The sequence below is a fragment of the Terrapene carolina genome, unplaced genomic scaffold (assembly GCF_002925995.2).
Source record: "Terrapene carolina triunguis isolate 2854851 unplaced genomic scaffold, T_m_triunguis-2.0 Scaffold141, whole genome shotgun sequence".
NCBI classification, from domain to species: Eukaryota; Metazoa; Chordata; order Testudines; family Emydidae; genus Terrapene; species Terrapene triunguis.
Window position 1 is genome coordinate 10557381 of NW_020664492.1, and position 12897 is coordinate 10570277.

General features: G+C 43.6%; 1 protein-coding gene across 3 annotated transcripts in view; it reads right to left on the minus strand.

The window, feature by feature from the left end:
• Positions 1 to 12897, minus strand: part of LOC112121106 (serine/threonine-protein kinase DCLK1) — a 345189-nt gene that overhangs the window by 144252 nt on the left and 188040 nt on the right. For all 3 annotated transcript variants that reach the window (XM_029911998.1, XM_029911999.1, XM_029911997.1), the window contains exon 3: positions 12693 to 12792. In XM_029911998.1, the coding sequence (XP_029767858.1) occupies positions 12693 to 12792 (100 nt within the window). The remainder of the gene's footprint in view (positions 1 to 12692; positions 12793 to 12897) is intronic.

Below are 12897 nucleotides of genomic sequence, written 5' to 3' on the forward strand. Positions count from 1 at the left end.
CCATTAGTTGCGTCTGATGAAGTGGGCTTTCACCCATGAAAGCTTATGCTCCAATACTTCTGTTAGTCTTAAAGGTGCCACAGGACCCTCTGTTGCTTTTTACAGATTCAGACTAACACGGCTACCCCTCTGATAATTGTACATTCAGGTTTTCAGACTAAATGATGAAGCAGAGAACTCTGAAAGGTCCATTTACCCTGAAGGTGCATCATACAACTCATGATGACTAGAGAAAATTGAAGCTTCTCTGTAGTACATGGTCAACTAATTACCTGGCAAAGGGTCAAAGTGTTTCTGTTTGCAAATAGTTCAGATTCCAGTCGTCCCTAGAGTAGAAAGGATCCATGGAATATAATAAATATAAATATGAAGGGACTTGGCCGAGACTACAAGTATTTTATTTTACACTACATTTCTTACAAAACTAATGAGTAAATTAACAACAGAGAGGAAATGAATTATAACAAGATGGACAAAAAAAAACAAAAACTAGACAAGGAAGTCCAATCTCAGAAGTACTCTGAAATCAAAAGAGGAGGTTACTTACCTGTAACAGGAGCTTCTTCGAGGTTCATGGTTCCGATTTGGATTTCAAACATGTGGGTGTACGTGCGCACCATCCATGCGCCAGAGCTGGAAGGTTTTTGTAGCAGTGTCCATTGTCCCACATGCGTGTCATGCATCCCCTCATGCTCTCAGCCGAGGGTATAATAGGCCATGTGGCTTGACGCCTCTCCGTACCCTTCTTACCACTGAGTGGTCAAGTCCACAGCAGAGGGGATGGAGGGCGGATATTGGAATCTGAATAGGGACCACACATCTCAAAGAACCTCCAGTTACAGGAAAGGAACCTCTTCCTCTTCTTTTTTTGAGTGATTCCCTATATGGATTCCAAACATGGATGAGTAGTGAGCAGCGTGGACTTGGGTAAAGGATGTGCTCAGGAATGTGGTCTGTAGTATAGCACGGCCCACAGCTGCATCCGTAGCTAGCATAATGAGACATGAAAGTGTGTACGGAAAGCTACGTCGCTGCACGACAAATGTCCTGTCAGGAGATGTTGGTGAGGCGAGCCACCGTGGCTACTTGTGCTAGTGTAGAGTGTGCCATGATGACATCGGGGGCATTATGTTGAGTGTGTAGCATTGGCAAATGCACCTGGACATCCATTTGGAAATGTGCTGTGAGGAGAGGGGCTTGGCCGTTAAAATGGTTGGCAATCACTACAACAAGTCTTGGTGATGGGCTGAAGGCATGGGTTTGGTGAAGTTAGAATGTCAATGCACATCAGATGTTGAGGTTGTGGAGGACTCAGTCCTTGTGGGAGGTGCGGGGTTTGGAGCGGAAACCCGGGAGGTGGATACACTGATTTAGGTGGAACTCCGACAGCACTTTAGGAAGGAATTTAGGGTGGAGAGGTAAGGAAACATTATCTTTGTGGAAGATGATGTAAGGGCAGATCAGCCATCCTGGCGGTCAGTTCACTGACCCACCTAGCCAAGGTAAGAAGTTTATTTTCATGGAAATATGGGAAAGGGAGGACGTTGCCAGAGGCTCAAAGGGTGGTTTCATGAGAGTGGAGAGAATGAGATTAAAGACCCATGAGGGTGTGTGTTTGAGTATGGGCAGGAAGGTGTTCAGCAGACCTTTTAGGAATTGCATGGTATTAGGATGTGAACAAAGAAGCACTGTCCATCGGGGGAGAAAGGCACTGAGGGTTGCTAGGTGGACCCATATGGAGCTGAGCGTTAGGCCCAACTGAGTTTGAGAAAGTAGTCAAGGACTATTGGTACGGATATCCTATGCAGTGGGCATTGGTGATGGTGAGCCGAGGAGATGAAGTGCTTCCATTTTGTCTAGTAGCAGGCCCTGGTACATGCCCTCCTGCTCTAGGTAAGGAGATGTCACACTGTGGTGGAGCATGCTCTGTCTATTCCCGAGCTCATCCAAAAACCAAGCTGTAAGGTGAAGAGGGCCGGCATTGGGATGTCGGAGTTGGCCCTGCTCTTGCGTGAGGAGATCTGGTAGCATGCGGAGGTGCAGTAGTGTGTGGGTGGAGAGGTTTAGGAGGTCTGTGAACCAAACTGATGTGGCCAAAATGGGGCTATGAGGATTACAGTCGCTTGATCCCGGCGGACCTTGTGCAAGACTTGTGGAAGGAGGCGTAGGGGGGAAAAGGCATAGTGGAGGGAGTCTGTCCAGGGAAAGAAAAGGGTGTCACCCTGTGAGTACTCCCCCACAGGTGGCAGAAGAGGTACTGGAGTGTGGCATCCTTCAGCTCCCACTCATGGTTCAAATAGAGTGTCTGGCTAAGCACACCTGCCAGGGCATTCTGGGTGCCTGGGAGGTATGTGGCCTAGAGTGAGACTTGATGCTTCAGTCCAAAGGTGGATAGATTCTGAAGAGGTAGGGAGACTTGGTGCCACGCTGTTTGTTGATGTAAACTACTGCTGCAATGTTGTAGGAGAGTAATTGGATGTGCTTGGCATGTATGAGGGGAAGAAATGCTTGGCAGCGGCAGGTGAGATGGACTGCCCACAGCTCCAGGACGTTTATATGCATCCTGGCTTCCCGAGGCATCCAGACACACTGTGCAGTATGGCGGTCGAGGTCAGCTCCTCAAACCATGAGGAAGGTGTCTGTTGTAAGCGTGGCTTGTGGTGTAGGAGGTTTGAAAGGAGTAACGACCAGAACCTGGGAAGGGTCAAGTCCACCACCCATGAAGGACGTCAGTACTTGCCAAGGGATCAGGACTTTGCTGTCCCGGCAGTCATGATGTGGAAGTAGGCATCTTTCATGTCGAGAGCCACAAACCAGACTCCTGGAGAGAGGGAAGGGATACAGTAGAACCTCAGAGTTATGAACACCAGAGTTACAAACTGACCGGTCAACCACACACCTCATTTGGAACCAGAAGTACGCTATCAGGCAGCAGGAGGGGTAGAAAATACAGTACAGTACACATAAATTTTAACTACTAAAAATAAAGGGAAAGTTTAAAAAAGATTTAATAAGGTAAGGAAACTGTTTCTGTGCCTGTTTCATTTAAATTAAGATGGTTAAAAGCAGTGATTTTCTTCTGCATAGTAAAGTTTCAAAGCTGTATTAAGTCAATGTTCAGTAGTAAACTTTTGAAAGAACCACCATAATGTTTTGTTCAGAGTGCCGAACAACCTCCATTCCCAAGGTGTTCATAACTCTGAGGTTCTACTGTAATCAATGTGAATGTCATCATATGGAATTTGAATTTCTTGATAAAGATGTTGAGCACTCGAAGGCCCTCCGCCCTTCTTGGGATAAGGAAGTACAGGAACTAGAACCCCTTCCCCTGTAGCGAGGTGGGACCGGCTCTATGGTGCCTTTGAGGAGAATAGTGTCAGCTTCTTGTTGGAGGAGGTCTTGATGGGAGGAGTCCCCTCAGGGGACAGCTGGGGGGCTGATGTGGAAGTGACAGGAATTCTATATAGTATCCAGGGTGGATGATCTCTAGTACCCAACTGTCCATGGGGATCTTGCCCCAATTGCAGGTGAATACGGCAAGACAGCCCTCAAAGATGATATGGGGTGCCAGAGGAAGGTATGGTCCCCGAAGGTGGATTTTTGAGGGTGCTGGTGGGGTCGCTCCACCATTGTGTGGATCATCAGGGAGTTGGGGGGAGGATGGGTAAAAAGAAACTCCTTTCCCTTGGCGGGGACAAAGTATCTCCTCTCTGCCCTCTTAGAAGAGGGGACACAAGAGGCAGGGGTGTACCACATGTTTATGACAATTCTAGGATGGTCTTGTTGATGGGGAGAGCTGCTCGAGAAGGCCCCTGGGGCTGGAGGATGTCCAGGAGCTGATGCTGCAGTTCCTAGACCTCCTAAAATGGGAATCCCAAATCCTCCGCAACCCACCAGAGCAGTTCTTGATATTGGTGGTGGTCATCCAGTAGGGACAGGAAAGCAGGAAGAAGCGCCTTGTCTGGGATGAAGAGACCACCATGGGAACCGGCAGCACCGGTTCCACCTCTCCCTCCTCTTCCTCATAAGCAGGTGGTGCTGGAGGGTGAAAAGGGGACGGTTGGTACGAGGTTACCGATGGTGCTGGAATCCCCAGTAGGGATCCCAGGGTGGCTAGTAGGGCCAATAGAATCAGAGAATCGTAGGACTGAAGGGGACCTTGAGAGGTAATCTAGTCCAGTCCCCTGCACTCATGGCAGGACAAAGTATTATATAGACCATCCCTGACAGATGTTGGTCTGACCTGCTCTTAAATATCTCTAATTACGGAGATTCCACAACCTCCCTAGGCAATTTATTCCAGTGCTTAATTACCCTGACAGGTAGGAAGTTTGTCCTAATGTCCAACCTAAACTGCCCTTGCTGCAATTTAAGCCCATTGCTTCTTGTCCTATCCTCAGAGATTAAGGAGAATAATTTTTCTCCCTCCCCCTTGAAACAACCTTTTATGTACTTGAAAACCTATATCCCCTCTCAGTTTTCTCTTCTCCAGACTAAACAAACCCAATTTTTCAGTCTTCCCTCTGTTTTCTGGACTTTCTCGAATTTTTCCACATCTTTCCTGAAATGCGCTGCCCAGAAGTGGACACAATACTGCGGCTGAGGCCTAAGGAGCATGCAGTAGAGCAGAAGAATTACTTTTTTTGTCTTGCTAATAACACTCCTGCTAATACATCCCAGAATTATGTTTGTTTTTTGCTTCAGTGCTTCACTGTTGACTCTCATTTAGCTTGTGATGCACTATGACCCCCCCAGATCCCTTTCTGCAGTATTCCTTCCTAGGCAGTCATTTCTCTTGGCGTAGGTGGTCCTCGCAGGTACCGGTCCCATGGTTCCGCAGCAGAATCGTAAGCTGGGGACTGAGGTGGCCAGCATTGTGAGTCTGGACTCTGGTGTGAAGCGGGAGAGAATGAGGATTCAGGCTCTGAGAATCCCTTGGACTCAGAGAACCGGTTCCGGTAATGGGAGTGCCATCAGTACTGGAGGGCTGCAGTGCGACAGAGGGACATGCCGCTCATCAGCAGCAGTAGGCATTAATCCCCTGGAAAAAGCAGGACTGAGGTGGGCAGTGGTCCAGAGAGTAAGGGGGAGCAAGGGCATGGAAGGAGCAATTCCTCTGTTCACAGCAACAGTTCTAGGCGACCAAGAGTACGAGGAGTCACACGGGACAACCCCGAAGGTCCAGGTGGTGGTGGTGGTATGGGCAAGAAACACGCCTGCATCAGCAGATCCTGTCTGCACTTCTACTTATCCTCTGTCCGGGGGAGTTTGGGAGCTAGTCCAGCAGGATTGACACATGACTTCTCACCTGACCTGGCATGGCTCAGGGAGGAAATGCTGCATTTCTGAGCGGTCCTGGAAGGGGATCTGCTCTTATGCCCATGGCCATGTTTCTTGGTCTCATGGTGGGTCTTGTCCAACTTCCTTGGTACCGCCGGATCCAGTGCTGCGGAGGTAGTCAGAGGGGTTCTCGCCGCTGGTGACGGACACTACACTCCCAGTTTCACCATTAATAACTTCCAAAGGCGAAGTTCTCTAGCTTCCTGCATACGGGGCAGGAATGACTTCCAGAGAGTACAATGGGCCACAATGTGAGCCTTGCTGAGGCATTACAGACAATGCTGGTGCTCGTTGCTCATAGAAAATGAACGCAGGCAAGAGGCACAGTTTTTAAAGCCTGGAAGCCGGGGCATAGTCCCCAGGAGTGGGGAGGACTTCCCCAAATGTGGGGGAAGAACTATGCTAACTTATCTAACTATAACAATAAACACATACCAAACACAGTAAAACAGCTATCTACAACTACGTACAAGAAAAAAAAAACGATGGAAGATCACTCTTAGTTAAGCTAAGAGGGTGAAGGAACAGGGGTTCCGACTCAGGCCATATGGCGGTAAGAGGGAACTGGATAGGTGGCGACCCGCACAGCCTATTATACCCTCAGCTGAGAGCATGAGGGGATGCACGATGCACATGTGGGTCAGTGGACACTGCTACTAAAACCTTTCGGCTCTAGAGCCTGGCATACGTGCGCACCCACGTTTGGAATCCATATAGGGACCATCACTTGAAGTTTGTTCTATTTCCTCATACTAAAATTATAGCATCTAGCCACTGAACGGCTTAAGGGGCCTCAGAGGAGACTGAGTCACAGCTAATTCACAAGACACAACTAGTTGGTGTTTTTTTTTCCCCTTTTGTTTTGCAACTTTATCTGAAATGAAAGGATGGATGAAAGTCCCTCCAAGCCCACTCAAAACAGCTTAACATAGTCAGGAGTCACTGCCTTGAGAAAGCAAAAAGAACAGTCTTGTTCTATGTGCTTGAATGGGGCACCGCATAAGCCACAAATGATGCTCCTAGGCTGCAAAACAAGAAGTCATATGTGCAAAAGCAGTAATCACATGAGCAAATTAGGGGTTCAAGTGCGCACACAAAACACTTATGAAGCTCTGCATACCAATTTTACTTGCTTTATCCATAGTCATATACATCAATTTGTGCATGAAACTGGCAGTTAAAAGCAGGACCATAATCTTTTTGCATTTGAAAATATAACAGATACTTAATGTTGGGGAAAAGAGCTACTCATTCACAGTGACAACACTTTCCCTGCAATGATTAACTAATTTCAATATCCCAGTGTCTAAATTAAGTCCAAGAGGTTATGATACAAAAAGGAATAAAATACTGTTATAGTTAAAAAATGCATGAAAAAAATAAAAGCAAATACATTCTGCCCGCATTTTGGCATTAACTGATCACTGTTTCAATATCTGTAGGGTCTTCATTATAGTGGCTGATCTTATGCTAAGGACACCTTCACATTTGTTTCCTTTTATTTAGGGCTGGTTGAAATTTTTGCACTAATTTTTTTCCAGTTGAAAAAAAAAATGTAGTTTCATCAAAATTGAAAGGTTTTGTGAAAATAGTTTGATTTCAATGAAGTTTTTGATCTTTTGACCAAAAGAATTGACAAAATTTTCATTAAAAAAATCAAAATTATCTGTGAAAAATTTCCAAAAATAATTTCATTCAAAATATTTCATGGAAATAAACTTGATTTTCTGACCAGCTCTACTTTATTGATTAATGTTTTAGTCAGACTATTTAAAAAAAAAAAAAGAGCTGGCGAATACTGCAAAATAATTAACAAATGTTTGCTTCAACCTACAAAGTGAATTAGCTTCAACTTAACAATCCTGTTTGATTGGCTTTGATGACAGGATACAGTAATATAAATGCTAAGTAATCATTTTCTGAGACTAGACAGAGGTAACCTTTTGTTCACAGAAACATTCATAGGAAGTGTCAGTTATGTAAATATGCATGCAAATAGTGAGAGCGAAGGTGTAGGCCAGGGGTCGGCAACCTCTGGCACGCGGCTTGCCAAGGTAAGCACCCTGGAGGGCCGGGCCAGTTTGTTTACCTGCTGTGTCGACAGGTTCGGCCGATCGCGGCTCCCACTGGCCGCGGTTCGCCGCTCCAGGCCAATGGGGGTGTCAGGAAGCAGCGCGGGCGAGCTGCGTGCCAGAGGTTGCCGACACCTGGTGTAGGCTGTTCAGTGTCCATGTGGCTCTCTTGACTCTGTGATGTCCTACCTCCTGTTTATAAAATGTTTAATTATCAACTCAGGGAGCAGAACCAGTGCCTTATAACTTATTGACCACACCTACACTGCACAGATAGCTAGGGAGTTTGTGGAATCCCCATAATTGGAGGTGATTCGTTACAAGTTAAATAAACACCTATCAGGGATGGTCTAGGTATACGTGGTCCCGCCTCAGCACGGAGGGATGGATTATATGATCTCTTGAGGTCCCTTCTAACCCCATATTTCTATGAAAGGGTGTTAGATAAAAAGGTGAAATGCATTACAGAAATAATTATGACACATACAATACTGAGAGATAGAATACCAAATAGTCAAAGGCACAGTCAAAGCAAATAGCTTGCAAATATAGTGTAGGGTTATGAAATATATATGATTGCATGAAGCGGTCAAACATTCAAATAATGAACATATTTATAAAATAATCAAAATGCTAGTGGATAATTCCTGAAGAGGAAAAAAAATCACTGTTGATATAATATTGAATAATATTCTATTAAATAAAGCCTTTTATATAGTTAACAGTCTGTTCCTAACATTTTAACTTTGGTTACGTTTCTTTTGAGCTTATTCTCTTTTAAACAATTAACTGCAATCCAAGATATTTTTCAATACCACAAGGACAAGAGCAAGTCAATAATGAGCTGTAGTACTCATCATATACTGCCACAAAACTGTTGGAGTGGGACAGTCTTGCATCATGTAGGAAAGTGTACTGAGGAGAGCTAACATTTTCTTAAAATAAAAGTTCCCTTTATACAGTAAAAGTCTAGCTCATCATGCCCTAGTTTGTTTCTGCCTCATATACAGAATCTCTCTCTCTCAAGCCTGGTAGTTGACAACATATTAAAACATGTCTCTGTTGAAAGTACAGTTATCTCTCTGAGTCTCGAGAACCCATGGTAATTTTCCCATTGCCAAAGTGTCAGTTTCTGATGGGGGCAGAGTGAGTCAGTCAGCAGGCTCCCTGCTCCTGCATCCAGCCAAAAAGCTCCTCAACACGTCAGCCTGTATTCTATAAATCAGAGCAGATGGGGATTATGATTGATTTTTTCCCTTTCTGCCTTTCGCAGGCAGGACATAATCAAGGTTACAGGAACTTAACAGGTATAAACATGATGCTGCTAACCTTAATTTTTTTTTCCCCTGGTGAAATAGCAATCAGATTTTCCTGGCACAACATTTCCTCCTTGCAAGAGGATGTAATAAAGCTGCTGGCACAAAGAACTTAGGCTAAAGACTAACATTGGCCAGCAAGTCAAGGTGAAATAGGTTTCAAAGAGGCCAGTCTTATTTCTTCCCTAGAAGAGTGTCATTTTCATCACGGTTTCCATTAACATTAATATCTGTTCTTGTCAAGTGATCTGAACTTGTTTTTGCATCCAGCCTTTCTATATTTGTTGAACTTTGCTTGGCAGCAGATATTAATTTGGCCTGTTTTGCGGTAGCCTCTTTATAGGAGGTGTCTCAATAGGAGATGACCAAGACTTTCACACTTGTACTGTGTGGTGCTTATAACTTTGAAGCACTGAACCAACGTTAGCAACAGATGAAAATTATACATATTATTACATCACCAACCACACAGCTTTTTACTGATGTTTTACATTACTAAGAAAGAAGACCTGGCATTGGGAGTTTGTACAAACTCAGGTAGACTCTAGATCTGGCGCCATAGGCTCTCTGTCAACATGAAGTGGTATTATAACAAGCTTCCTTGTCCTTCCGCGCTCCCGGTCTTCGGGGCACTTCGGCGGCGAGTCCCGGAGCGAGTGAAGGACCTGCCGCAGAATTGCCGCCAAAGACCTGGAGCGCGGAAGGACCCCCCGCCGCCGAATTGCCACTGAGGGCGGCAAAATGCCGCCCCCCCCCCAAATCCTGACGCCCTAGGCAACTGCCTAGGTCACCTAAATGGAAGCGCCGGCCCTGAGTATCAGACACTTGGAATTGGAAAGGCTAATGAGGGTTGGAGAACTGAGGAAGTTTTTTATTTGCTTGATAATCTGACTGAAGTTGAGTCTACTTCATTGATAATCCCTTTTTTCTTTGTTTGATCATTTGCCACACAAAAAGAGTCCTGAACTAGGAGATTTTAGTGCATATATTCTATGTTAATGTTTTGCAGTCACAAGATGACACCCTGTGTGTACAGGTCCTTGGGAAAGCCAAGACAATGCACACAAGTTATTTGACCTTTTTGTCAGTTGTTATATAATCCTATTGCCAGCAAACAACCAACTTCAGAAACAAGGTCAATACAGCTCCTTGACTGAAGTACTTGGGCCTCCCACATAGCAGCTACTACAGCTTTCATATGAGATTAAAACAAGTAAGGGAAACATTGAGCTAAGGATGCTCATTTTTCCTGATAAAATAAGAATAAAAGTAAGTAGAACGTTAATGTTCAAAAAAGCTTTGCCTATTAATTTCCCACCCTCCACTTTTAGTTCCTCTTCACTTCCTTTTTTCAGGCCAAATTAACACAAGTGTAGTTCTTATGATCTGGCTGTAATCAGGAAGTACCAGAGTTGTAGTGAAAAAACCTATTGGAATGATATTTCCAGTAGCATTCCAGGGAAGCAGAGGAAGACCTGCCAATTCTCACCCATTTGGAGTTAAACTCAATCATTGCTAATAATCTTAATGCAACTCAGACTTCTGATAAATAATTTTTGCACTGTTTCAAAACAAACTTTTTGGAAAGCTCATTTATTTAATTTGTAACAGCTTGAGAGCCCTAGGGAGATTAGTGTCTGGGAAGTGTGGGTGGGTGTGTCAGCCATCAACTGTAGGCTACTTGGGCAAATTCAGCATAGTAAAAACCTAAGAAAAAATGCTGAACTAATTAAGTGGCTGCAAAACTTCACACCCTGCAATGAAACAGAAATGTATTTTGGGGTCAGATTTTATTATGTTTACTAATTCCTAACATAAAAACTGTGACTGTTCATTGAAGCTCTCTATATTGGAGAATCAAACACAGTGCCCCACTCTGGTAAACTCCCACAAGCAGGTGACAATTTACAGTTCATTTTTATTTTGTCCCTAGACAATAAAGGTTTAAGTGTAAATGTTCCAAAAACACACACTACATCCTTGCAGACAGGATGCTATGTCAGGCAAATTGAACTAGAGAGAGTCAGGCCAAGTCGACACTTTGATAGGAGACCTCCAGAAAATATCTACATGAAGGAGTTTGGGCATGTAGCTGCCACTTTTCCCTCCAAGTCAGATCTGTACAAAGGCCACAGCGTGGTGCTAAGAGACACTGTGCAGCTGCAGATAAGACAAAATGGAGGTCCTGGTCATTAAAGATCACTTGGATCTCTTCACATGAGTAAGTAGTGCTAACGTTGCCCATCCTGGCTACATTCCAGCTTGGGCAACTGTATTGCTGCCTACTAAATTTCCCTTGCATCTTCAACTCCTGTCCTAAATTTGTCTGTTGTTGTTCAACAGTTACCATACTGCACCTCAGAGGAGGCTACAGTACATGTCCATGTGGGACAGACCAACTCTTGTGTAAAATGTTCACATTAACTCTATAATGAAAGGTTCTATACAGATGTAAGGCATGTGTATGCGAGTGCACGCATGCACTTCAGAATGTTACTTTCCTTGCTTACCAGTATGTATTAACTATTTTTTCACTCACATCTCCCAGCTTATAATATAGGTACTGATAAAGGACTTTTCCCCACCCTCCAAAAGCTCATAAGTCTGGATCCAGATAAACAAAAAAAAAAAAAAAAAACACACCTCCAAACCTTCCAATTCAATAGGTCCGACAAATACAATTGCATTTTCTATTATATGTTGAATATAAAGATCAGAAAGTAGTGATCTTAAAACATATCTACAATGACTATCTGTGCATTTCTCCTTATTCTAAGCAAAGGACTGTCCTGTAAGACTCAGACATTATGTTATAAATTATTTAAAGGGGGAAAAAGGTGCTGAAGATAGGTATATCTCCATATATCATATCTCATAGAACTGGAAGGGACCCCGAACGGTCATCAAGTCCAGCCCCCTGCCTTCACTAGCAGGACCAAGTACTGATTTTGCCCCAGATCCCTAAGTGGCCCCCTCAAGGATTGAACTCACAACCCTGGGTTTAACAGGCCAATGCTCAAGGGATAGCTCAAGCCACTGAGCTATCCCTCTCCCCAAGATACATTCATCCAGCTGCTGAGGAAAAAATCTGGACAAGGAGAGGGAAAAACAAGCCCTTTAGTTGGTTCCTGATCTACATCACAAATGAATGAGATAATTTGCAGCCCTTTTTTTTTTTGTATTCCTTATGCACAAGACAGCTTGCGGTTTCTTGGCTGCCACTCATGGTCCAGCACTTAGAAACATCCTTTAATATAGGGTAGGCAAGTTCAGACCAGAAACATGTTTTCCTCTAAGGTCTATTTGCTCTAGCGAAGTTACGCAATCAGACTCCAAGAGACTTTACATAGAACACAGATTTCATTTAGTTTTCTATGGGGAGTTTGTCTTAATTTATCATTATTAACTGGCTTCCATATATAACATAGCTTCTTTTTTTCATGCTACTCCTGGGGTGTTACCAAAATCCAGATTCCAAAGATTTAGATGGGAGGGGTTGGGAGGAAAGCACTTACTGGGATTGGGAGGAAGAGAGACAATTTTAAGCAATTGTGTGATGTCAAACTAGAATAAATGTACATGGGAGATAAGCCAAGAAGGACCGGTAGAAGATCTATGACCATTCAAATTTGATTTAAAATAAAGACCATATAAAATAGGAGTTTAGCCATTCACACAACCCCCGTTTCCTATAAAAATTACTATGAACTTGGTTTTATATAGGGATTTGTTGTGAGTTAGCTGATAATAGGCCCTTATTAACCTCATCATAAGCTTTCAGTTATTTTTGTTTTCTGTATTAGAAATCAAAATTAAAGAACAGATATCATGATTTTGTATCTAAAACTAGTATTATAGTCTGATCTGACACCATTTTGGCCTTATTTTACAGGCTAAATAAGATCTGGAAAGCTGCCCCACACTTTAATATTGTGTCTTTTTTTAAAATGTGCTATTTTCTTACCACTTTCATCTAGCAAGAAATCATCCTGGTAACGGAACTTTTCTGGTCCACATGCAATAAAAATGTCATCATCACCAAAGAAATCCTGAAGGCACATCACCTGCAAAGGAAAAGGAAAGGAATACATTCAACATGGGATCTTTCATAATAATAATTATAACAATAAATTCCTCCATGTCTATAGCGGCATGAACACTCTTCAAGT